At 37.6% G+C, this 23140-nt stretch overlaps 1 protein-coding gene across 4 annotated transcripts in view; it reads right to left on the bottom strand.

Annotated features, from left to right (window-relative positions):
* Pik3c2g (phosphatidylinositol-4-phosphate 3-kinase catalytic subunit type 2 gamma) overlaps window positions 1-23140 on the bottom strand; it is a 402869-nt gene that overhangs the window by 325021 nt on the left and 54708 nt on the right. For all 4 annotated transcript variants that reach the window (XM_029563391.1, XM_029563392.1, XM_029563394.1 and 1 more), the window contains exons 4-5: window positions 18902-19059; window positions 14420-14534 (exon numbers count right to left, since the gene is read on the bottom strand). In XM_029563391.1, the coding sequence (XP_029419251.1) occupies window positions 14420-14534; window positions 18902-19059 (273 nt within the window). The remainder of the gene's footprint in view (window positions 1-14419; window positions 14535-18901; window positions 19060-23140) is intronic.

The following is a 23140-nucleotide window of genomic DNA, read 5'->3' as shown; positions in this document are numbered from 1 at the left end:
ATCCCCTCTACTATTTAACATGAGGTAAATTTTTGTGCTTCCTCCTCAAATATGTCTTTTTTTAAAAAAAAATGTTTTTTTGTGCATCTGTCATACAGAACACCTCAAACAATCTTATTCATCTATATACCCACTTCCCAAAGAACACCCTTTCATAGCCCCCCCCCGTCCCCACTAGAACCCATATACTCTGTCATCCCTGTTATTTTCCACTGTGTTGTCAGCACTCGAGCCGCTCCCCAGTGCTTGTCCATCCACTGAATCTAGTCAGCCTATCTAGAGATCCTTGTTTTAGGAAGATCAGCTGTTCCTCATCTAGCAGCAATCAGTTGTCAATATTCCTTTAGATAAGATTGGGGTCTGCTGTTCATTTTCCCAGTTCTATGCTGGGTTACTGTCTGGGAGTATCTTGGGCCACCCTGGCCAACAATTCAAAGGAAGGTATCTCCTGTCTGGCATTGTTTCTTGTTATGTAGCCTTTACCTATACATATGGACTCTTAAAAAATTATATTGACCCCTTTAATCTTTGGTTATACTTTCCTTTTGGGTATTTCAGACTCTGTAGTTGGCTTAGGTAAACCAATTTATTTTTACTCTTAAGGCCAGTTAAGCATCTGTTCCTCAGGGGTCACATGGGCTTGGGAGGAGCCCCTGGCTCCATTCTTTTACCAGTTCTGCCTATGTGAAGATAAGTCAAAGGTCCTACTAGACCGTGGCTGGCTTCACTTGGAAGCATGAAGGAAATGTTTCCTCTGTGTTGACCCTCCTCTTTGTAGACTGGATACAGATTCAATTCCATCTGCTGGGGTCTCCTTGGCCTCCTTGATCAAGAGGACAGGTGACCCACCACAGTTACAGAAATTTTGAGAGATGTTCCTAGTCCCCTGGAGCTTAGTCGACCTAGGAGGGCAAGGAGCCAAAACTGTCCTTTATGTCCCTCTGACCAAATTAGTATAGGCCTCAAAGTATATCTGTTAAATATCCAAGAAGTTTAGTTCCACCAGTTTGGTACTTGTAATTACCATGTGCTATGTAGATAAAGCTTGGACAAGGACCAAATGTTCTCAGATAAACCTTCCTAGACAGATATTATATTCCTTGATCTAGTTGTATTTATAATTTGTCAGTAGGTTGTTGGACTAATATGGTTCCCTCTGGTTTTTTAAAACTAGCTAGGCATTATTTATCTCTCGCATTGTCTAACCCTTCCACCATGGTGTCCTCATTTATGGTGCCCCCATTTTCCCCATTTCTCCCTTACTAATACCCTTCTCCTATGGTCCCACCTCTCTTGAGAATCAAGAAAGGAAGTAACCCAATTAAATGATGGGCTAAGGAGCTGAAAAGAGAGTTTTCAAAAGAAAAAATAAAGATGGCTAAGAAGAATCTTAAAAGGAGTTTAACATCACTAGTAATTAGGGAAATTAAAATTAAAACCACTTGAAGATTTTATCTTACCCCAGCCAGACTGGGTAAGATCAAGATAACAAATGATACCAAATGTTGCAGAGGATGTGGGGAAAGGGAAATGGTCATCCACTGTTGGTGGTGGTGCCAACTTGTTCAACCACTATGGAAAGAAGTGTGGAGAACTCTTAAAAATGTTAAAAATCATATGACATTTTTATTGCATCACACTAGGCTAGAGTAAATGAAAAAAAAGGAATTTGGGGAAACATTGAAGGACAGAAAAGAGTGACATGTGGAATGCATTTCATAATGGAGGCATGGGAAGGCCATCTGTGTGGGAGGTCTTTCGATGTCAGAAAGGACAGGCAGAAAACTCACTGGAGAAAGAGAAGGAGAAATGAATAGATAGCCCACAGCCATGGGCAGTACAGAGAGAAAGGCTTGAGTCTGATGAGAACAGGGCAGTCTATAGGTATCAACAGCCTTACAGTGTGAACAAGCCAGTCTACAGGTATCAGAAGACTTATAATGTGAACAGGTCAGGCTACAGGTATCAGAAGCCTTACAATGTGAACAGGCCAGGCTACAGGTATCAGAAGCTTTACAGTGTGAACAGGCCAGGCTAGAGGTACCAACAATCTTATAGTATGAACACCAAAATAACCTATTTCACACTGGATACCTAGATTTTAAATATGGGTATTTTGCATACATTTTAATAATCATGTATAAATTTTCATGTGTTGAATTAAAAGTTTATTTTTTTCTTTTTCATATTTACTAGAATATCAAGATTTATGCTCATTTATTATTTGTTCTTTCCCCATGTGTTTGATTCCAGTTATCTGTACGAACTGTCTTAGGGACCATTTTTCATGTGCATATCATTGAAGGTGAACACTGAAAGGTTAAACATTTGTACATAATTACCTCCATTTCCTACTCATAAATAGCTCATGTTTTGAAAGCACTTTATGGCATGATATTTAAGTAAATAGAAAATAATAAATATATTATCAAATGATATGCAAATACATGTGTCTTATGTGGAAAAAGAATTCTAACGAATGTAGAGCTTCCAGATATTATTCTTTATCACTGTGGGTGTACCTTGCAAACCCATATTTACAAGTGATCTTTCTTTGAAATACACACACACACACACACACACACATAATTGTTTTATAGGACAATAGGATGTTTCAAATGTTTATTTTTTTGCTGCTTGTTATTTTGAGACAATTTGTAGCCCAGGCAAATCTCAAATTCATGGCAATTCTCCTGCCTCAGCCTCCCAAAATGCTGGGAGGCGCAAACCAACCTTTTTGGCTAAATGTTTTTGTCCTATGAAAGAAACAGTCCAGTACAGGGATACCACTCAGTGGCAAAGTGGCTGGCCAGCATTCAAAATGCTCTGGGTTCAAGCCCAGTATCCCCCAAAAGAATAGTCCACATATGTACTGTGAGATTGTAATATAATATAGGAAAAATTATTATCATATGATGTTATAAATACTGAGAGCCAGAATTGCGGACCTCTTTTGAAAAATTTCTTTAAGAAGAATCAGCAGTTTATCTGAACTTTTAACTCTTACTTTATGTAAGTCAGTTATATAAGGTGAATATAGCAAAAATTTAAAATGTTAAGGTGATGGTTAATATTGATTGTTAACACGACTCAATCTAGAATCGCGGAAGAGACAGGTCTCTGGCCATGACAGAGGGATTTTCTAGCTTAGTTAGGTGAAGTGGGAAGACCATTCTAAATGCAGGGTCCTGGACTGCAGAAAGCAAGCATGCTCTCCTATTTCTAACTGCAGATACGACAGTATCAACCGCCTCTCCCTACTACCCCCACGTCATCACTTCTCTGCCTAGATGGACAGTTCTCCCTAGCACTGTAAGTCCACTGAACTCTTACTCCCTTCACTTGCTTCTAGTAAGGATTTTTGTCTTCCTGGCTGAACACAGATAAACACCAGGGATACATTGTTTCTGTAAACCAATGCTTTTTTAAAATTGTTATTTCCACTGTAGGGGGAACAATGAATAGTCAACGTTAAACTTCTTAGAGAGACATGAGATAGTAGTGGAGGGCAGTAATGGTTCTGAACACAGACACCCCCTTGGGGTATAAGTTGATACCAACAGCTGTTACTCAAGAGGAAAGTGGACCAACCAGATCTAGGAGTTTCTGCTCAAATGCCTTATTTTCCTATTCCCTCCAGTCCTAGTGTCAACATGGTTGTATCCTTTTTCCCCATAGAGCTTGTATACTATATTTAGCATAACAATAAATTGAATAATTTAATTTGAAATTTTTAATCTAGGAGAACTATAAGTCCTTTGCAATACCTTTGCTATTTTCATCTCTGCAGACACAAGTACTAGTAAAGCAATCCATATATATGAAGTTAACTAAGGCGAAGTATCAATAAGAAACACATAATGCTGATGTGTTATGTCTTCTGCAAAAATATGTAGTGGGAACCTCAGAGATCTTTTGGTGACATAGAGTATAAAGTTGTAATGCAGCCACCATCCCAGGAGATCAGAGAGATTTGATTCCATGTCAAGGTTACATGATTTCCAGCAAAACCTACAGGAGAGGATAGTCTGTAGACCTTACTAATATAAAACACCCCAAAACTAAAGTTAAAATAGCATTTCAAGCTTTACCAAGGTGATGCTGGAGAATTTGAATTACTATGGAGTACAAAATTCTGTAGCAAACCGTTTGGTTTAAAGAAAGCAGAATATTAGTTAATGTTCACATCAACTAATTGAATGTTGGCAAGGGGATTTAACAATTATTAGCTTTGGTAAATGGTGCTTTTAAATAATAAAAATTACTCAATATCTACATATTGGTAATTATAATTAAACTGTGTAGCTAAATTCAGAGCTGATCTTCCATGTCTTCTTGAAAATACCCTGGAAAAGGTTTGTGGCTCCATTTGTCAAGTTTTCTCATCAATGACGCTTTGTTTAATTCACTGCTTTAGAAAACCCAGGGTTAAAATACACTACAGTCTTTACATGTAGGATGTATGAATAACAGAAACCCACACGTATTCTTGTTCAGAGTCACTGATTGAGAATCAAATGCAAGTTTGTGTGGTGTGTTACTTTTGTTACTTTTGTTGTTGTTAGGTAATTGTTGGAAACATGCACTACAGTTAATTTTTTAAAGTTTTAGGCAAATCCTATAAATGAGAAGCTAAAATGGAAGCAGCCCATGATCCTCTTACCAGGAGGCTGAGCAAGAAATCACTTTCTGTGTTGTGTGAGAAAGTGTTCAGCGACACCCTGTTCCTTTCTATTTTCTTGCAAGGCTCTGGGATTCTATAAGTGGGGGACTGCTCAAAAAGAGTTCTAACGGTAGTCAGAACCAACTCTAGAACTGGAAGCTACAGGTTTTAAACACAGTACACATAATCAATTTGTTTGTTTGCAAGACAAAATCCTTAATTCTATTGAGAAACAAAAAGATACATACCCCTGGCACATATACAAACCAGTTTTAACTGCCTGTGAGCATGACATATTGTTTTACTTAATCTCCAGTGGTGATTACAGGTTTGATTTTCACTTTGAATATAATTATAGCTCACACTCAAGTGTTTAGTAGTCAAACTCCTATAAATTATCAAAAGGTTAACTGAAAGTATTTTTAAAGAGAAAGTTTCTAAAGATTGTTTTAAAATATAACTAAAGTGATTTAATTTTTTTTAAGAAAAAGTCTCATGTAGCCTAAGATGGCCTTGAACTTGCTATGCAGCTGAGGATGATCTTGAACTCCTGATCCTCCTACATCCATGTCCCAAGTGAGCCACCAAACCTGATGGTATTTAATTTTTAAATGGGACATATTTTTATTGAGAAGGGTCAGGAGAGAGAAAGGGGACTCTGATCCATAACACCAATCTAATCAAGTCTGGTGATAGACAAACAGGTAGATGTTGACACCTTAATTTAAATGAAAAAAAATATATGACTTTCTCAAAGTGAAGTTTTTAATTACTCTGAGATTTTTTTTCTTTCATTAAAAATATTTTATAAAACATTTTTTGACATTAAGCATATTGGCCTATAGTTTTCTTTTTTGTTGAGTCTTTACTTGGTTTTGGTATTAAAGTGATACTGACTTCATAGAAGGAATTTGGGAGTTCTCCCTCTGTTTCTATCTTTTTGAATAATTTAAGCAGAATTGATTGTAGATCTTTGAATGTCTGGTAGAATTCTGCTGTGAATCCATATGGGCCTGGGCTTTATTTAGTAGGGAGGTTTTACATTACTCTTTTAATTTCCTTATTTGTTATGGGCCTGTTTAAGCTGTTGATCTCTTCTTGGATTAAATTTGGTTTTGTCCACGACCTTAGGAATTTATACATGTCTTTAAATTTTCAAATTTAGTGGAGTATAAATTTTTGAAAGTATTCCCTTACAATGTTCTGGATTTTTGTTTGTTTGTTTGGTGTTTGCTGTGATGTTTGCCTTTTGTCTCTAATTCTGTTACTTTGAGCTCGTTCTTTTTTTTGGTTAATTGTGCTAAGGGTCTATTTTATTTAACTTTTCAAGGAACTAGTTCTTAGATTCATTGATTTCTTTTGTATTATTTTCTTTGTTTCTATTTCATTAATTTATGCTCTGATTTTTGTTATTTCTTTTCATCTATTAGGTTTTGGGTTAGTTTGTTCTTGCCTTTCCAGAATCTTGCATTGTACTGCATATATTTATATGTGCTCTTTCTGATTTTTTAATGTAGGCACTAAGAGCTATAAACTTCCATCTTAGGACTGCTTTAAAAGTATCCCAGAGGTTTTGTTGTGTTGTGTTTTCAGTTTCATTTAGTTCCAGGAATACTTTCATTTCTTTCTTAATTTCTTCTTTGACCCATTCGCCATTCAGGAGTGTGTTTAACCTCCATGAGCTTGTGTACTTACTAGAGCTTCTCTTGCTGTTGATGATAAGCTTTATTGCACTGTGGTCTGATAGGACACATGGAATTATTTCAACTTTTTGGTACTGATTGAGATTAATATTTTTTGTGTCCCAGCATGTGGTCAGTTTTAGAATAACTTGCAAGGACTGCTGAGTAGAAATGTTATTCTTTGGTGGTTGGGTGCACTAGTCTGCAGATGTTTGTTAGGTCCATTTCATGTAAGATGTCATTTAATTCAGATATCTTTCTGTTTATTCTTTGTCCAGTTAAGCTGTCTATTGAAGATAGTGGGGTATTGACGTTACCTACTATTACGGTGTTGGGGTTAATCTGTGTTTTATAGTTCTGGAGTACTGTTTTTTAAGAAATTAGGTGCACCAGATTTTGATGCATATATGTTCATGATTGCATTATCTTCTTGGTCAATTGTTCCTTTGATCAGAATGAAGTAACCCTCTTTATCTCTTCTGATTAGTTTTAATTTTAAGTCTATTTTGTCAGATATTAGAATTGCAACACCTGTCAATTAATAATAAATGATGCTTTTATTTTTTCTTTGTTTAAATCAGGGAGACAAAGATATGACCATAGATATGACCATAGAATATTTTTGAAAGCATATTCAGTTTTGTAGGGGGCACTACTGGCTTCCTACTGAGAAAGCAGTCATAATTTATCCAGCAAAAGCTTTTAAATACAGTCAATTTTACTGTTTCACGTAGTGGTTGCTACGGAGGATTATTTTTAAAGTTGACTTAGAAAGTAAAATCACAAAGTTTTGAGAGAAATTTCTTAAATCACAGAGATTGGGGTAAGAAAATCCTTCATTGCTAATGGTGCTTGGCCTATAGACTTGGGGTTAAAATTATGAGGCAGTAACAATCTTCACATATTATAAAAATGTATGATGAAAAACATATATGGGGTATTTTAAGTCAAAGAGAAGTTACAGCTGTCATTACTCCAGAGGGAAGACAGATGTAAGAACTGTAGGAAATAATTTTCTGACCACCAATTCTCTATGTCTGTGCTGCACCCAAGGGTAAGCCCAATATGCCATTCTGTCTTCAGCCTGCAGCTGTTGAGTCAGATGGTGCCACTCTGCTGGGTGGAGACCCTGTCAATTGGGATCACCGTGGATCACCATGGAGGTCTCTTTCCACAGGGCTTGTATTGGGGCCCAAGCAACAGAAAGAAGCTGGAAGACTTTAATGTTTTTTGAACAAACCAAATGATTTCTATTTTGAATTGTTTATCTAATTCATTCTGATGTTACTTTGCTCTGGTTGCCACACTTCATATTCCTGACAGATTTATGTGATGCTTGCAAGAGATTTTGATAAAACTGATGAAGTTTCTAATTTTTGAATATACTGTCTGTTCATAATACAGCATGAGATAAAATCCCAAAGATCTTGTTGCAAAACAGGTTTTGATTCTGTTCTCCAAGAGAAGATTCACCTAGTCAATGAGTGTGTTTGATGTGTTGGTACCCCCTGGTAAATATGAAGGAGATCCAGGTGGTGGAGGTTAGAAAACTTCCCAGTTTTAAGAGTTATGGACAGATGATGTTAAAATAAGTGCCTGTTATTTAGAGATACCTTTAATAGGGAGATGAGCAAGAAAGGAGAAGGAAAGAGGAGGGGGAGAAGGGGGAGAAGAAGGGAGAGGAGGGAAGCAGAAAAGGGAAGGAGAGAGGAGTCATGGAATATTTTAATTGAAAGAAAATTTATGATACTAAAGATGACCACAAAATAAGTTGGAAAACAGTATGGCTGTTTTATGAAAAATAATTTGAATTTGGGTTCACTATGGAAGTTCTTTTGATTTTACAATGTGCTGTGAGTTATAAATATCTAGGTTCTTGCTGATTATATTTTATTTCCATGTAATATACTGCTTCAGAAAAGTAGTTGTTTACCTTCAGGAGAGTCTAATTAGCCTGTGGCACCTGCTACTTGAAATGCGGACTGTGGACCAGTTGTCTGGGCATCACCAGAAACCTATTTCAAATGCATATTCTTAATCCAGTCCATGCCAATTAAAGCGTCCTGTTTTTAAGCAAGGTCCTTAGGTGACTTGCACTGTATACTGGAGTTGGGGGGCACTGTTAAGATATCAGTGTGAATGTAAATATATGTGGAATATGCCTATACAATCCTGTGTAACACACACACACACATACATACATACGTCATCATCCCATAGTCATGTTTATTTATCCTTACCCCTTCGTCTGAGTTTTGCATATGCCTTTATCAACACTGATAAAAATGGGAGAACTCAATGAAATCACAAATATGCATCAACAAAACTGCACAAAGTGTCCTGATCATCAGCACTTTAAGTGGAATGACTGAGGGCTTGATTTTCAGGACATATTCATTTCTCAAGACAGAAGAAGAAAAGTCCCCCTACCTTCCCATTGTCCTTCTCCCCTAAATCCAGTCATGGGCACTTGAAGCCAGAGGTGCCCCCTGTCCCCCTAGGAAAGGAATAGTGTGTCTCCAAAGATACAGTGAGTCCAGGAAGAGATGGAAGGAACAAGCCGTCCTTGGCATGTCCTGTTTGATGTCCTGAGTTCATCCTTTAACGCACATTCCTTCTTACTACCCAGTCTTCCTAAAACCTAAGCATAAAACACGCAGGCATCCCTGTTTCTTTGAGTATTCATCTGTGCAGACCTGCACACTTATGTATAATATATTTTCATGTTCATATCTTGTTAATCTCTCTTGATATAGGCACCTCAGCCATTATCCAGAGATAGGTAAAAAAATATTTTCCCCACTTTAGTTATCTCCTGAAATCTTGGTTGTTAGCAAGTATTTAATATACCATTTTAACAGTGAGAGACAGGAGCGTATTCTAAAGTGAGCATTTCTGTTAATTCATTTCATTTTCCTTAGTTTTACCACAGTAAGATCAGAATAATAATGTTTTTTCCTATATGAAGCTGAATGGAATAAAAATGTGAAAATTCTAGCCATAAGGAAGTAAATTTCATTCCCGTTTCACTGTTATCATTTGTCTGATTTCTGCTTTCTTTAATCTTTCCTAATTTCGTAAAGTTCCTGTTTTCCAAAAGCATACTTATTCTTATGAATGTTAAACTGCATATAATTCCTTCTGTTCATTTGTTAGAACTACTAATCTTTCTTACTGGGCAGGCAAATTTCCCTTCTGAAAGCTTCTACCATCCTCCTCTGTCTTTTGCATCCCACCTATAGTCTCCTCCTGCCATTTGATGCACAATGTCTCTTTTGCCTTTAATCTTTCCTTTGCTTTTGCCCTTTATTTTCAGCATATGTGCATTTAAAAATATATTCAAGTATTTATTTCAAATATGTATATGCAAAATATATTTCAAATATATATACATATATATATATATATGTACACACACACAGACAGACACACACACGTTCACCAAATCTCCAAATTCCTTTTAGCATCTAAGCCCCCTGTTCCTGGCTTTTTCCCTTCACCTTGTTTCTGGGGCAGCGCTCTGCACACACATTCCCCCTTCTTACCCTACCTTCTTAGGAGCTCAGTGCAATCTTGCTTTTCTCTGAGCACTTACTCACCGTACTGCTTCTTCTGCCAACAGTAGCTTCCAGATCAACAAACTTAATGCGATCTTTCCATTTTCATCTAATATTTATTTCCTTCACTTGATGTCATTTTAAACTTTCTCTTTCATTGCGTTTTCCAGGCTGTTCTACCATGTGAGTGGCTTTTTTCTGTTTCCTTTTTTCTTTCCCCTTCTTCTTGCTCTCAATGACCTCACGGTCTTTTGTCACTTTTCTATGTGATTTCACTTCTTAAAAATCAATGGTTCTCATAAGGCAACAGATCGTAAGTATGAGAGGCAATATCCCAGACTGATGTAGACATTCAGCAACATGTGCTTTTCAAAACAGCATGTTACACATGACAAATATAGGCACTGTTTTATTAGTCAAATATTATGAATTAAAAATGACTCCCCAGCTTATTCTTGTTTTCCTAAAATCAGATCCATTTTCTACATACTGGATACATTCAACATTGAAACACTCAACATGTCTCCAAATTGATTGATCACTTTGCATCCTCTAAACTTCTGTTTCCCCCATAGCTGTGCTGTCACCAAGTCACCATGGAACCTGGGCATCATTTTCTGTGCCTGCATTTCACAGTATCACACTGTCAGTCACCAAGTTCTGTAAATCCCACCTCTTCAGTGCCTTGTGAACGTCACACTTCCTGTGTGGTCCCTGGCAGTTCCTTTGTTTCTGGCCCTATCAGTCTTTCATATGTTCAATAACAGTAGTCTATTAATTCCTTTTAAAATATTTTGTTTTATTCTTTACTCTGTGTGTCTCTGTGTATATGTATGTATGTGTGTGTGTGTGTGTGTGTGTGTGTGTGTGTGTGTGATGTCTGTATGTGTGTTTGTGCACATGAACTCAAATGCACATGGAGACCAGAAGAGGGCATCTGATCCCAAGAGCTGGAATTATAGGCAGTTGTGAGCAGCTGGAAGTGGGTGTTAGGAACTGAAGTCCTCTGCAAGTGCTGTGTGCTCATAGCCAATCTCTCCAGCACTCCTAATTCTTTTTAATGCTTTTTGTTTGTGTATGACAGGGTCTTGCTATGTAGTTCAGACTTCCTTAGAACTCATGATCTTCATGCTTTAGCTTCCTGAGTACTGAGGTGATGGAAAAGCACCACTGTTCTGGGCTCTAGGGCTTTTAAAACATGCATTATGAGCCATATTGCCATTTAAGGGCTTTTTCCTCAGCAAAAATCAATTCTTTCTTAATTTCTTGATAAAAGTTATAGAAACAAATAAAAATTAGTAAATATCATATGTATTGTAGTTTTTTTCAATGTGTAGGTAATCTAACATAAGATTTCATGTTTTTTAAGGTAAAAATGTAATTTTTCAAAAAAATTCAAAACATCTTAAAACATGCTTTGAAAATTTATGTCTTTATCTTAACAAATTTTTTATATCAAGACATATGATATTATAGCTTTAAAAACATGTATGCATCAATTACTTACTTTCATTAAGTTATATTTCATGATCTATGTTTCTTCTATTTTGGAGTAGTATTGGTAATCCAGATTTGTTTTTAAAACCATGTAATGCCAGGCTATACCAAATATAATTATATGTAATTGTTTTGGTATAAGTTTTCCTTAGAAAGAGTTGGGGGGAAAAAGGGGTTGGGATATAGCTCTGTTGGTACAGTGCTTGCCTGATATGTATGAAACCCTGGGTATAGTCTTCAGTACCTCATAAAGTAGGCATGGTGGGCATGTCTAGGTCCTAGTGTTTGGGAAGTGTCAGTCGGAGGATCAGAAGTTAAAGGAAATCCCCTGCTACATAGCAAGTTTGAGGGGAGCCTGCAATACATGAGATTTGGCCTAAACAACAACAGCAGTAGCTATAGAAGCACAATTGTTGAAACAGATTATAGACGTTATAAAGGCTTTTGATGCATTTTTGATAAAATTCCCCTCAGTTCCCTCTGCATCCATTTCTATCCCAGCAGCTGCCTAGTTAATGTCTGTTTTCTTACTATATTTCATCATGAGCATTCTAACAATTTGTTAGGAAATGCATGATGTTTTCTTGTTTTAATTTCATGTTTGTTATTCATTAAGTCAAACTCTTTCAATATTCTGGTCTATTTGAATTGCTGTTCACATTCTTGATCCTGCTTTATGTCTGTTGATATCGTGTAAAAATAAATCCTAAGTGCATTTTATATATTCTGTCTGTTAAGATTTTTTTCCACTACACAGTGACACTTCTTAGTCTATCCTCTGTCTTCTCTGTCCTCTGATCTACAGGCAGTTGGTGTATAGTGTTGGTGAGATGATGCTCACACTCAGCCCAGAAGATGTCAGAAGATTGTACAGGAGCCATCTGTGTATTTTCATTCACTGGCCTAAATTTACACCTGTGTCACTCTCAGTAGTGTTGGAAAGCATGATTGTGATCCCTGTGCCTCTACCCTCACCAACCCCTACAAAACTGGCTGTATTTCCCCCCAACACTGCAGCATAAAGAACCATTGTCTCTTTCCTGTATCTCAATCAAGTGCTTTTGCAGTGCTGTTTTGTAGTGAAGGTCAAGCTAATGCAAACTTTGAATGTAGACTTTATTATGATTTCCTATGACCTTGGAGAAAGCCCAAGTATTTCCACCTGAAAAGCAGGGAGTAATATAGTAACTATCTCAAATACATGTTACGAGATTTAAATGTCCACCCAACTTGAGGTTAGTACTTAATAAGTGATAGTTGCTGTTGTTATCACTGCAGCCTTTGCTAACATTCCAGATGAACATCAGTTAAGTATAAAAGTCTAAAGAACAAATTACTGCATAATCAACTTACTACATGTGTTCCCTCTATAGGAAATTTTATTTCATACCTTTATGTATGTGTACATGTAGATGCATGTGTGATCACCCATGCTGACAGGCATGAGTGCCTGAGGTAAAGGCTAGATGTTGTCCTTAATCACTCTCCACATTACTTTTTGAAACAGGATCTTTCATTGGCCCTGGAGCTCACCTTTCAGCTCAACTGATGGCCACTGATCCCCCAAGAGCCCCTTATTTTGCCCTCCGTTTTGGAGTAACAGGCTTTGCATAGGCACTAGGGATCTAAACTGAAGTTTGGACAGTGAATATTTCACCCACTGACCCACCTCCTCATCTCCTTATGGAAGATTTTATAAACGGATTTCTATAGTTTTGAGGGCATATTTTATGGACAAATTAAATAGTAATAAACTGGAAACCTGGATGCCTTACGTATGTTTCTTTAGATATTAGAAAGAATAGTAATATTTTTTTTTTTTCCTTTTAGCCAGTTAATGAAGGTAACTAACTTATACTAATACTTGGTAACTTCCTTGTTAGCCAAACCTAATTAACTAAAGTTTTAATGCAATGAAATTACTATGAAAACATTGAAAGACTTCCACTTTGTTGTTCATAATAGATTTCATATTAACAAGAGAAAGTGTAAGGTATTCTGTACAGAATTTTCACCAGTAAACAATTGAGTTATATGTGAATGCTCTATTTATCTGAAAGAGTTCTTGATGTCCCTTGCAAATAACATCTCCTCATTACACATTCTCAATTTTCTATTTCTTTATTGCTACAGATTCCTGGATTATACTTTCTACTGCCAAAATTTAGTGCAAATATTTGATAATGTTTCACAATCTTTGTATCTTATGTTTTGGCATCATAGTTCAGGTGTGAATTTTGACTTGCATATTCAAAAAACCAGTTTTAACACACAGGCATAATAAGATTAAATGAATTAAAATGCTTTTCCTGAATTAATTGAATATAATGTTAGAAGCATATGTTGCCTAGTGTAACAAAAATTTTGCAGGCTCAAAAAGTATTATTATTCAACACAAAAAAGTAAAATTATTTGTCTCAAAAGTCATTCACATTAACATTGCATACTAGAAGGTGGAAATTTCTGTTAAGTATTTCATGAGACTTAGCAATTTGCTTACAAGATATTTAGAATGGCAACATGGAACTCTCAAAAGAAATTCATTTTAACTCTCATGAGATTTTTACACATCTTTATATTTTTGTAGAATTACAAAAGAAAACTATAAATGGCAAAATGCTTTATTCGAACTTTTAGTCTTTAGTGCTCTACCTCAGAGCAATCTATCTATCCTTAGATGTATTATATTTTCAAGACTGGTCTCTAAGGGACTGAAATAAGTGGTTTGCTGTGGGAAACTAAAAAAATCCCTCAAAAGCCGGCCCCCTCGTGGCTCACGTCCTTCAATTATGCACCACATCTTAGAAGTTCCAAAACGTCTCAAGACAGCGCCACTAGCTGGGTGCCAAGCACTCAAACACACAAGCCCACTGGGGATGTCTCACATTCAAGTCACAATATATCCTCGCCGTCTACAAATAGAATATAATGCTTATAAAATGTCTATTTACAATAAAACAAAATCTTGCTGAATACTTATGAATCATAGCAATCAAAATGGACTTTAATAAGATACTTACAACTGCAAAAATTCTTCAGAACCACACAGACTTAGAAGATACTCTTTGGGGGAAAGCTGGTCGTTTGCACATAAATGCAGAATTTCAGCAATTAGGTCTTTGACAAGATAATTTGCTGAAAACAAAAGAGAATAATAAAAGTCAATAAGAGCTTATCAAACACTGACTAGGAGGCCTTTTGAGTACAAAAAGGGTGATCACATTATAAAATAGTGTAACCAGTTAGCTCCATCAAGAGGAATTAAAGGGAATACTTTTACATTGTCTCATTTATTAGATTTAGGGATATTTTAGACAAATGCTGCTTGCAAACATTTTGGTAAATTCAGTTCTGTTTTCATAGAACATAACAAAGCCGAGTATTGTGTTCCTTGTGTTAAAACAATTTGTTCATTGTGACTGAATAAAACATTCTTGGGGCTGGAGAGGTGGCTCACTCAGTGGATATAAGTTCAGTGCCCGGCATCCACGTCAGGCAATTCACACTGCTTGTAACTCCTGTTTCATGGGATTATGATGCCCTCTTCTGACCTCTGCAGGCACCTGCACACAAATGTTGCATGTACATACACTGAGGCCTACACATGTGCGGATCTCGGTGAGTTCAAGGCCAGCCTGGTCTACATAGTGAGTTCCAGGACAGCTGGTGCTACAGGAAACCCTGTCTCAAAAAGACCAAAAAAAAAAAAAATTATGTGTGTGTATTGCCTGCATGTAGGTAAGTGCACCCATGTCGTGCAATGCCTGCGGAGGTCAGAAGAGGCTGTCAGATTCCCTGGGACTGGAGTTACAGACAGTTGTTAGCTGCCATATGACTGTTGGGATTCTAACCTGGGTCTTCTGCAAGAACAACCAATGTTCTTAACTGCTGAGCCACCTCTCCAACCCTGCAAAGTTATTTTTGGAAAAGATATTCTACTGCTTGATATTAAAGCAGTTCCGTAATGATTAACATGTGGTTATCAGTGTTCTATTAAGGTCTGGAAATAATGCAGATTTACTCACTTTCTAGTGGTTGAACACAAACAGTTTCTTCAACCTCAGTGACTCAGTTTCCTCATTACTTAAAATAAACTTGTAATAGCATAATTCATTTTCTTTAGGAAACTGATGAGAGCCAAACATGAACACAATAAATCAGTGTGGTCAATATACTTGAATGTGTCACGCTCATATTTTTAGTGTGGCCTGATGTGCTCAGTCACTGGAAGCAAGCAAATTACTCCTGATGACTCTTAGTCAGCAAGAATTTTCAGTAGGAAACTTCAAATGGCCAATTTCAGTTGACAGAGAGGAGTTTTGTCTACAGTGCTGTGTTTGTGTCTCTCTGATTTGTTTTATTGTTATATCTTTGTTTGAAAGCAAGAGACTTTGACTCAAACTGGGTAACACATAGCAGTGCAAGTGACATAGCTGTCACAAAGAGAGAAGAAAAGGAAGAAATACTACATTTAAGATATAGGTTTTATGGTAGATCAAGATGTCGCTAAAGAAAGGATTGGGGAATCCAATGGTAAGGGCGGATGGGAATGACAGATTTTGGCATTGACAGGGCAGCGTCTCTTTCCTTTAGTACAGTTTGGGAACATTGAAATAACGGCATGAAAGTCAGTCCAGTATATGGCCACAGGCAAAATCCTTAGTATAAGGGCTTTGGCAAGCCATAGTAAAAACTTCTGGTAGATGGTATGCTCTGGTAGGACATTTCCAAAGACACCTGGTTTGGTACCTTCATTAATTTGACTTTATGTTCCCAGACCTGCTGTTTCTATACCACATGGAGCAGGTGTGAGCTATTACTAATTTATAAATAGCTCTCTGATTCATGCGAAAGACTACATAACCACTTTCTGCCTATGTTTCTTCCTCCCGTGCCTTGGTTTTGTAGGGACAGAGGAGGTGAATTCTTTTCTTTCTATTGTGAAGGTCATGACCAACATTTCTATAACACATACAGGGTAAAAGAAAAGATATAGCAAATACTTTAGATAGTTGTGTGTGTGTGTGTGTGTGTGTGTGTGTGTATGCGCAGGTACGCACATGCATTGGTGTGCATGTGGGGCTCAGAGGACAGTTTTCAGAAGTTGGTTCTATTCTGCCACCTTGTGGGATCTCAGGATCAAGCTCAGGTCATCAGGCTTGCACAGCAAGTGGACAAGTGCCCTTACCAGCTGAACCATCTTGCTAGCCCCTTAATAGACATTTTCAAACAAGTTTTTTGTGTGGCCAAGGCGCCTTATACAATGAAGACTCATGGGGAACAATCCAATTTCATGATTAGAGTGTCAATCAAGCATGGCAGGTATGTGGAGATGTGTGTGAGCAAAAAGAACATGATCTAACAGTTATAGACAGAATGAGGAATGTCAAAAAGGCTGATCAGTTTGGGTTCTCCTCACAGTTATGGAGTGATCCATTCGCCCCTGGCATGGGCCCTTCTGGAACAAGACGCTGAAATCTACCATCAGATAAGGTAGGCCTTAAAATTTCTTTGTGGTCATCTGTCACACAGAAAGATAGAGAAAGGGTGGTATACTATTTCTAATTGTTATTTTTAACTTGGGAGCAAGGAGTTAGAGTTTCTAGGTCAGCTCTGGGGAGAAATCTGGGGAGGAAGAAAAAGGGGAAGGTCAGAAAGCGGCTTTCTTCCGAATATCTTCTAGCCTCCTTCAGTTCTGAGCACTCAGCACACCAGGGGGTGGTGCTTTGGAGAACTGCCTTCTAAGTGCCTGTGATCAGAGGTCTAACACCTCTTCTGAGCTGCCCTTTGGATGCCTCAACCTTCCCTCACAGTTAGTAAGTCTAAACCTGAAGCACTATCTTCTTTGGAGTCAGTTATTAAGTCTGTAAGTTAAACTTCTCATTCACGTGCTGTTAACCAGCAAGTACAGGGGCTTCCTTTGACAGTTTTTATGTCTCTACTTTTATTTTAGCTCCTGATATAATCCTTACATCAATTTATTTTTTAAAAATTTTGATTTATTTATTTTTATTTTATGTGTATGAATGTATTGCCTGCTGTGTGTAAGTACACCTGTGTCATATAATGCCTGCAGAGGACAGATGGGGACGTCAGATCCTCTGGAACTGGAGTTTTGGATGGTTGTTAGCTACCATTTGGGTTCTGGGATTCGAACCTGGGTCTTCTATAAGAACAGTCAATGTTCTTAACCACCGAGCCGTCTCTCCAGCCCCCGTCTACCAATTTCTTGTTATCTCTTACTTCACATGGTTTTTATGACTCTTTCACCCTTGCATTATCCAGCAGCTTCAGCATCTGGCCTCCAATCCTATGGCCATTCTGATTAGATCAAGATGGAGCACTGTTGATCTTGGCTGGAGAATCAGAATCTTGCATTTAAATATTAAGAATTGGATTTAATAGAGAGAACTGACTGCATGTTGTTGGCTAAACCACACATATTCCTCAGAGTCTTGATTTTTACTTGCCTTGGAGTAGTAAGAGAATGAATCAGCAAGAAAGAATGGGGAGCCATGAGAGAGGGAGACCAGCTGGGCAGTGGTAAGGGAATTTGGGGCTACCTTAGCTTTGTGTTTTTAATGCATTCCTAATTCTCTGATGAATTCCTACTCTTAAATTCTGTAAGAAATCCTTATATTCTTTAAAAATCATTTCTTTTTGCTTCACCCAGCAGGAGCTGGCTTCTGTGAGTTTCAAAGCAGATGGTCTCAACTAATCTATCAATCATTGCTGTGTTTGGGGTCATCTGTGATTGCTCAGAGCCTTAAGTATAGTAAGAAAGAAGAAGGCTTAATAATGAATATTAACCAGTGAAAGAAAGGAAACCATTTCTTGGCTCATTATGCCTCTGAAAATGAATTCTTATTATTATGTAATATTCATTTAGTAGCAACTGAGTGTTGTTAAAAGAACTAACAGTTTTTTAAAGAGGTCATATATCAAAAATAAATTAAGTGACTTTCAAGATATCGTAAAACTATAGAGAAGAAAATACACAATAAATTTGATATAATACAAATTTCTATAATTCTTTTTAGACAAAGTTCTGATAATTATGACAGTGTGGGCTATGCAGGGCTCCAAGACTTTTCACAGTGGGAATAGAAAATTCTTGAACCTACATTAATTCTTCTTCACAATATATTCACATAACTGAACAAAGTGGTAGTTCCTGGTGAATAAGAAGAGTCATTTTCACTTATGCATCATCTTTATGTAGAATTAAAAAAAAATTCAGTTTATTTCAAATGCATGCAAAACTTTCTCTTACTATTTGTTACTGGCAAGAAAATTAAGACTTTGCAGGTGGGGTATGTGAGGAGTGTTCTTGATATTAGCTTCCCTGTTCTATCTCAGATGCTCACAAAAGTTCCCAGCTGTTTACTTCTTGCTTTACTTGAGAGCAAAACAATACCAAATGGTGTTTCTTTCAATGATTTCAAGACTCTATCAGCACCAGCTTCATTGAGATTTGTACATTTGCTTGGAAAGTTGCTTACCATATGGTGTAAGATGGAGGCACTGAGCTGAGTTATCAGTGAAAATCCTTATATTGAACTTGGTGTTAGCAAAGAGCTGAAACGGAAAAGCCGTGGTGATGCTCCAGATAATTCCGGAACTGGAAGTTGCGTTGGCCACATGGTATGTTTCTCTTATTCTGAAAAGTAATGCAAAGAAAAATGCTTAGGGTTAGAGCTTCATGGTTTGTTTTATTTGAAAATATCATCCATGGAATGGAGGCTGAAAAGGAGGAAATAATCAGTCACTTGTTGGTGGCCCTGTGCACTTCCTAGAGGAGGAATGCAGGGATTTCAGTTACACTAAGAACAAAGTCAAAGGGCGGTCTCAAGGCGTTCTGGGAGTGCCTAAAATATTTTATTTTTATTATTTTTACCTTATGTGTACGAAAATAGACTGCATGTGTATAAGTGCACCCATGTCATGCAATGCCCACACAGATCTGAAGAGGACATTGGATCCCATAGAACTGGAACAATGGATGGTTTTGAGACACCATGTGGGTACTGGGAATCGAACCCAGGTCCTCTGCAAGAGCAACCAGTGCTCTTAACCACTGAGCCATCATCCAGCCCCAAGGCTATATTTTCGTCATGTGATAGGACAGGGAACTTCATTCTGAATAGTGTTATTTCAGTGACTTTTCTGTTGTTATGATAAATAGCATGATGATAAGCAGCATGCAGTTGAACACATTTATTTTGGCTTATGGTTGCAGAGCGATAAGAATCCATCAAGGCAGGAAGGGCAGCAAGTGGCAGTGGCAACCACGTGCAGAAAGCAGATCAAAAGAGAACAGGAAGTGGGCAAGGCTATAGCCCTCAAATACCTCGTGCTTCCTTCAGGAAGGCTGGACATCCTAAAGGTTCCATAACCTCCCCAGTAATGCCACCAACTGTCACCAGGTGTTGAAATATATGAGCCTATATGGGATATTTCTCGTTGTAATGACCAGAAGCATCAAGCTTCTTCTCTGATGCCTGGCTTCCTGCACTGATATTCTTCTCCTTTCTAATTTTTTTTTTAAACCACAAGTCATTCATTTTGATTTAGAGATCTGGGTAAACAAATTCTCTTATTGGTATCTAATTCACAAACACTTTCTGTTTTTCTATTGTCTTTAAAATTATGGAGGTTACACAAACAATTGAGTCACAAGTGCATGCTGAACAATTATGTGTAGGAGCGAAAAAAAAAAAAAAAAAGAAAAAGAGAAATAGTTTATCTGTGGAGCAGAAACTTTGAATTTGAATCCTAATGCTTCTACTTGGGACGTTATAGCCAGAGGTATATTATTATATTATTTGTGAATAAAAAAGGTGATGCTATTTGCTTCAGAGGTATCTTATGAGAGTTCAAAAAGAAAAAGCGTATAAAAATTTATAGATTGTAAAGAAAAATGCTGTGATAATGATCATTACATATTTCCATGGCTGATCCCCGTAAACTCATAGCTTATGGCCCCATGTAGATATAATATAAAGATATTTAGAAACATAAATGTCTCAAATGATGAAAATATAATCTTATTTTTTGTGTTGGTTATGTTATCTAAGTTCATCCTAAAAGGAAGATATTTTTTGTATCCTGAGTGTTGTGATTTAGCTGTAAATTGTCACCTGCAGACTCATGCGTTTGACGCTTGATCTGTAGATTATGTTGCTCTTTGTGAAGTCGGGGGACCTTGAGGATGTGAGGCCTTGCTGGAGGAAGTGGGTCATTGGGTGGGCCTTGAGCTGTGTAGCCCAAGCTCACTTCTTCCTGTTTCTCTCTCTGCTTCCTGTTGTGCTGAGGTAACAGCTGCCTGCTCCCATGGCCTCAGAGCATGCATCCCTGTGCCGCTGTGCCTTCCCCACTACATGCCCTTATATCTTGAGCCAAAATAAACGTCTCCTGCCGTTAAGTCGGAGCTTGCCAGGTCCCAGCAATGAGCAAAGTAATAATTAAACTTAGCACTTACAGTATTCTATTTGTGTTCAGTGCTAAAGCTATGCCAGATCCTTGAAGTAGCACAGACTGGGCCCTCCTCAGACTCCATGGAAACATCCCCTCTCTGAGGAGGCTGACAAATAGACAAGTTGTGTGTACTTAGCCTGACACACACCACCACCACTGTGTCTTCCGGTTCCAGTCCCTTCATTTCTGATTCAGTGTATCTGTAGAGCTCTTCCTTCCACCCCAAGCAGCTCCTGCTCTGACTCTGCAGCTGAAAGCTACTGCTAAGGATAAAGGCATGTGACCGCCTCTCCTGTGTTGTGCCCTGCCACAACGTTCTGGTCACCACTTCTGGACGAAGGAGCTTTATGACTTAGCACCTACCATGTGAGAAGATCCTGTCCAATACTTGCACAAATCCAGGTAATTAAAATTAAAATGTAAATGTGTGATTGATTCTCTCCTAACCTTTGTAGAACATCCACTGTGGACCAGGAACTTCTTTTTTGTATTATTATTATTTTTTTTAGAATTTCATACATGAGTATTGTATCTATGTCCGTCTCCCTCCTCTTAGTCTCCCTAGAAGCTCCTTCCTCTCTCCCTAATCCTCCCTCTCAATTGTCCTTTTCTTCTATTATTATTGTTACATATATGCAGTGTTATTATGCCAACATTACAATTACCTGAACAAAAATGCTTGACTCTTAAATTTAGCTTTTTGAAAATTTGCTTTTATTGAATTTTTGTGCATTTCATACAGAATATCTCAAACAATCCGAATCATCTTTATACCCTCATCCCCACCAGCACCCTTCCATAGCCTGCCCACAGGGACCCATATACTCTGTCTTCTGTGTTAATGCCCACTGTGTCAAGTCAGTATCCCAGTACAAGTATCCTCAGTACAAGTCCATCCACTGAGGTCTAGTCAGCCTATCTAGAATCCCTCGATTTAGGAAGATCAGCTCTTCCTCACCTAGCAAAACTGCACGGTCTTCTCAATAGATGTAGAGAATTCCTCTGACAAAATTCAACATGCATTTATGTTCAAAGTCCTAGAGGGAATTGGACTGGAGGGAACATACCTCAACATAATTAAAGCTATATACAACAAACCCACAGCCAACATCATTCTAAATGGAGAAAAACTGGAAGCATTCCCATTGAAATCAGGACCAGACAAGGCTGTCCACTATCACCACTCCTCTTTAACATAGTGCTTGAAATTCTTGCTAGAACAATATGACAAGAGAAGGAAATTAAGGGAGTACTAATTGGAAAAGAAGAGATCAAATTATCCCTTTTTGAAGATGTTATATTATATCTAAGAGATGCCAAACTCCCACCAGAAAACTCCGAGAAATGATTAACACTTTCAGTAAAGTGGAACATTATAAAATTAATCAGTAGCCTTTCTATATACCAATAACAAGCAGTTGGAAAAAGAGTATGTAAAAACCCTCCCATTCACAATAGCATAAAAAAATAATCTCGGAATAAACCTGACCAAAGACATTAAAGACCTCTACAATGCTTATGGATTGGAAGAATTAAATTTAGTTTTTAAGAGTAGGCTCAAACTTGAAGGATATCCGTTCCCCAAGATACATCTTCTGGAACTGTGCTCCGGGAACCTAGCCTCACTCACATTGTCATTCAAACCTATTTCTCCAACTTCATGGGGAAAGTACAGCTTGGCTCTACCCTTATCTTACCAGACCACCCAGCCTTTTCATCCCTAGCTCTAGAATACCTCTTTCACTCAAGGTCAGGCATCTTCCCGATCTTCAATGTATGCAATGATGATGAATGTGCCATCTTTTAGCGCTTTGCTATGTTAATTCTCAAGCATGCCTACATTCATTCATTATTTTTTGGAGTGGAGTATCAAACTGAGGTTGCCAAGGAAATGCCCCAGTCACCAGACACAAGGTTCATTGAGTTTACAGAGATTAATTAAAAGACATTAGTTCAGATTATGTCCATTTTATGAGACATTCCTGCACATATACACATGTACATGTCTAAATATATATGTATATATATGTATCTATAATACACTAATTTCATTTAGTGATACTCATTTATACATATGTTTAGGGCTGATTACTTAGATTAGATAACCTTTCAGGGAGAAAGTCCATGGAGAACACAGATTCTCCTTCCCTCGGCATCCTTTGGTTTCCTGTAGCTCTTCATCTAGAGGTGAGACCCCATGAAATTTCCCTGTCCACATTAGAATGTTAACTGATTTTGCCATTACGTAGATCTTGTTTGGCTAC

This window comes from Nannospalax galili, unplaced genomic scaffold, assembly GCF_000622305.1.
Source record: "Nannospalax galili isolate Female #2095 unplaced genomic scaffold, S.galili_v1.0 scaffold1230, whole genome shotgun sequence".
Lineage (NCBI taxonomy): Eukaryota > Metazoa > Chordata > Mammalia > Rodentia > Spalacidae > Nannospalax > Nannospalax galili.
Note: the sequence above shows the minus strand (reverse complement) of the source record. Positions and strands in the feature narration are given on the sequence as shown.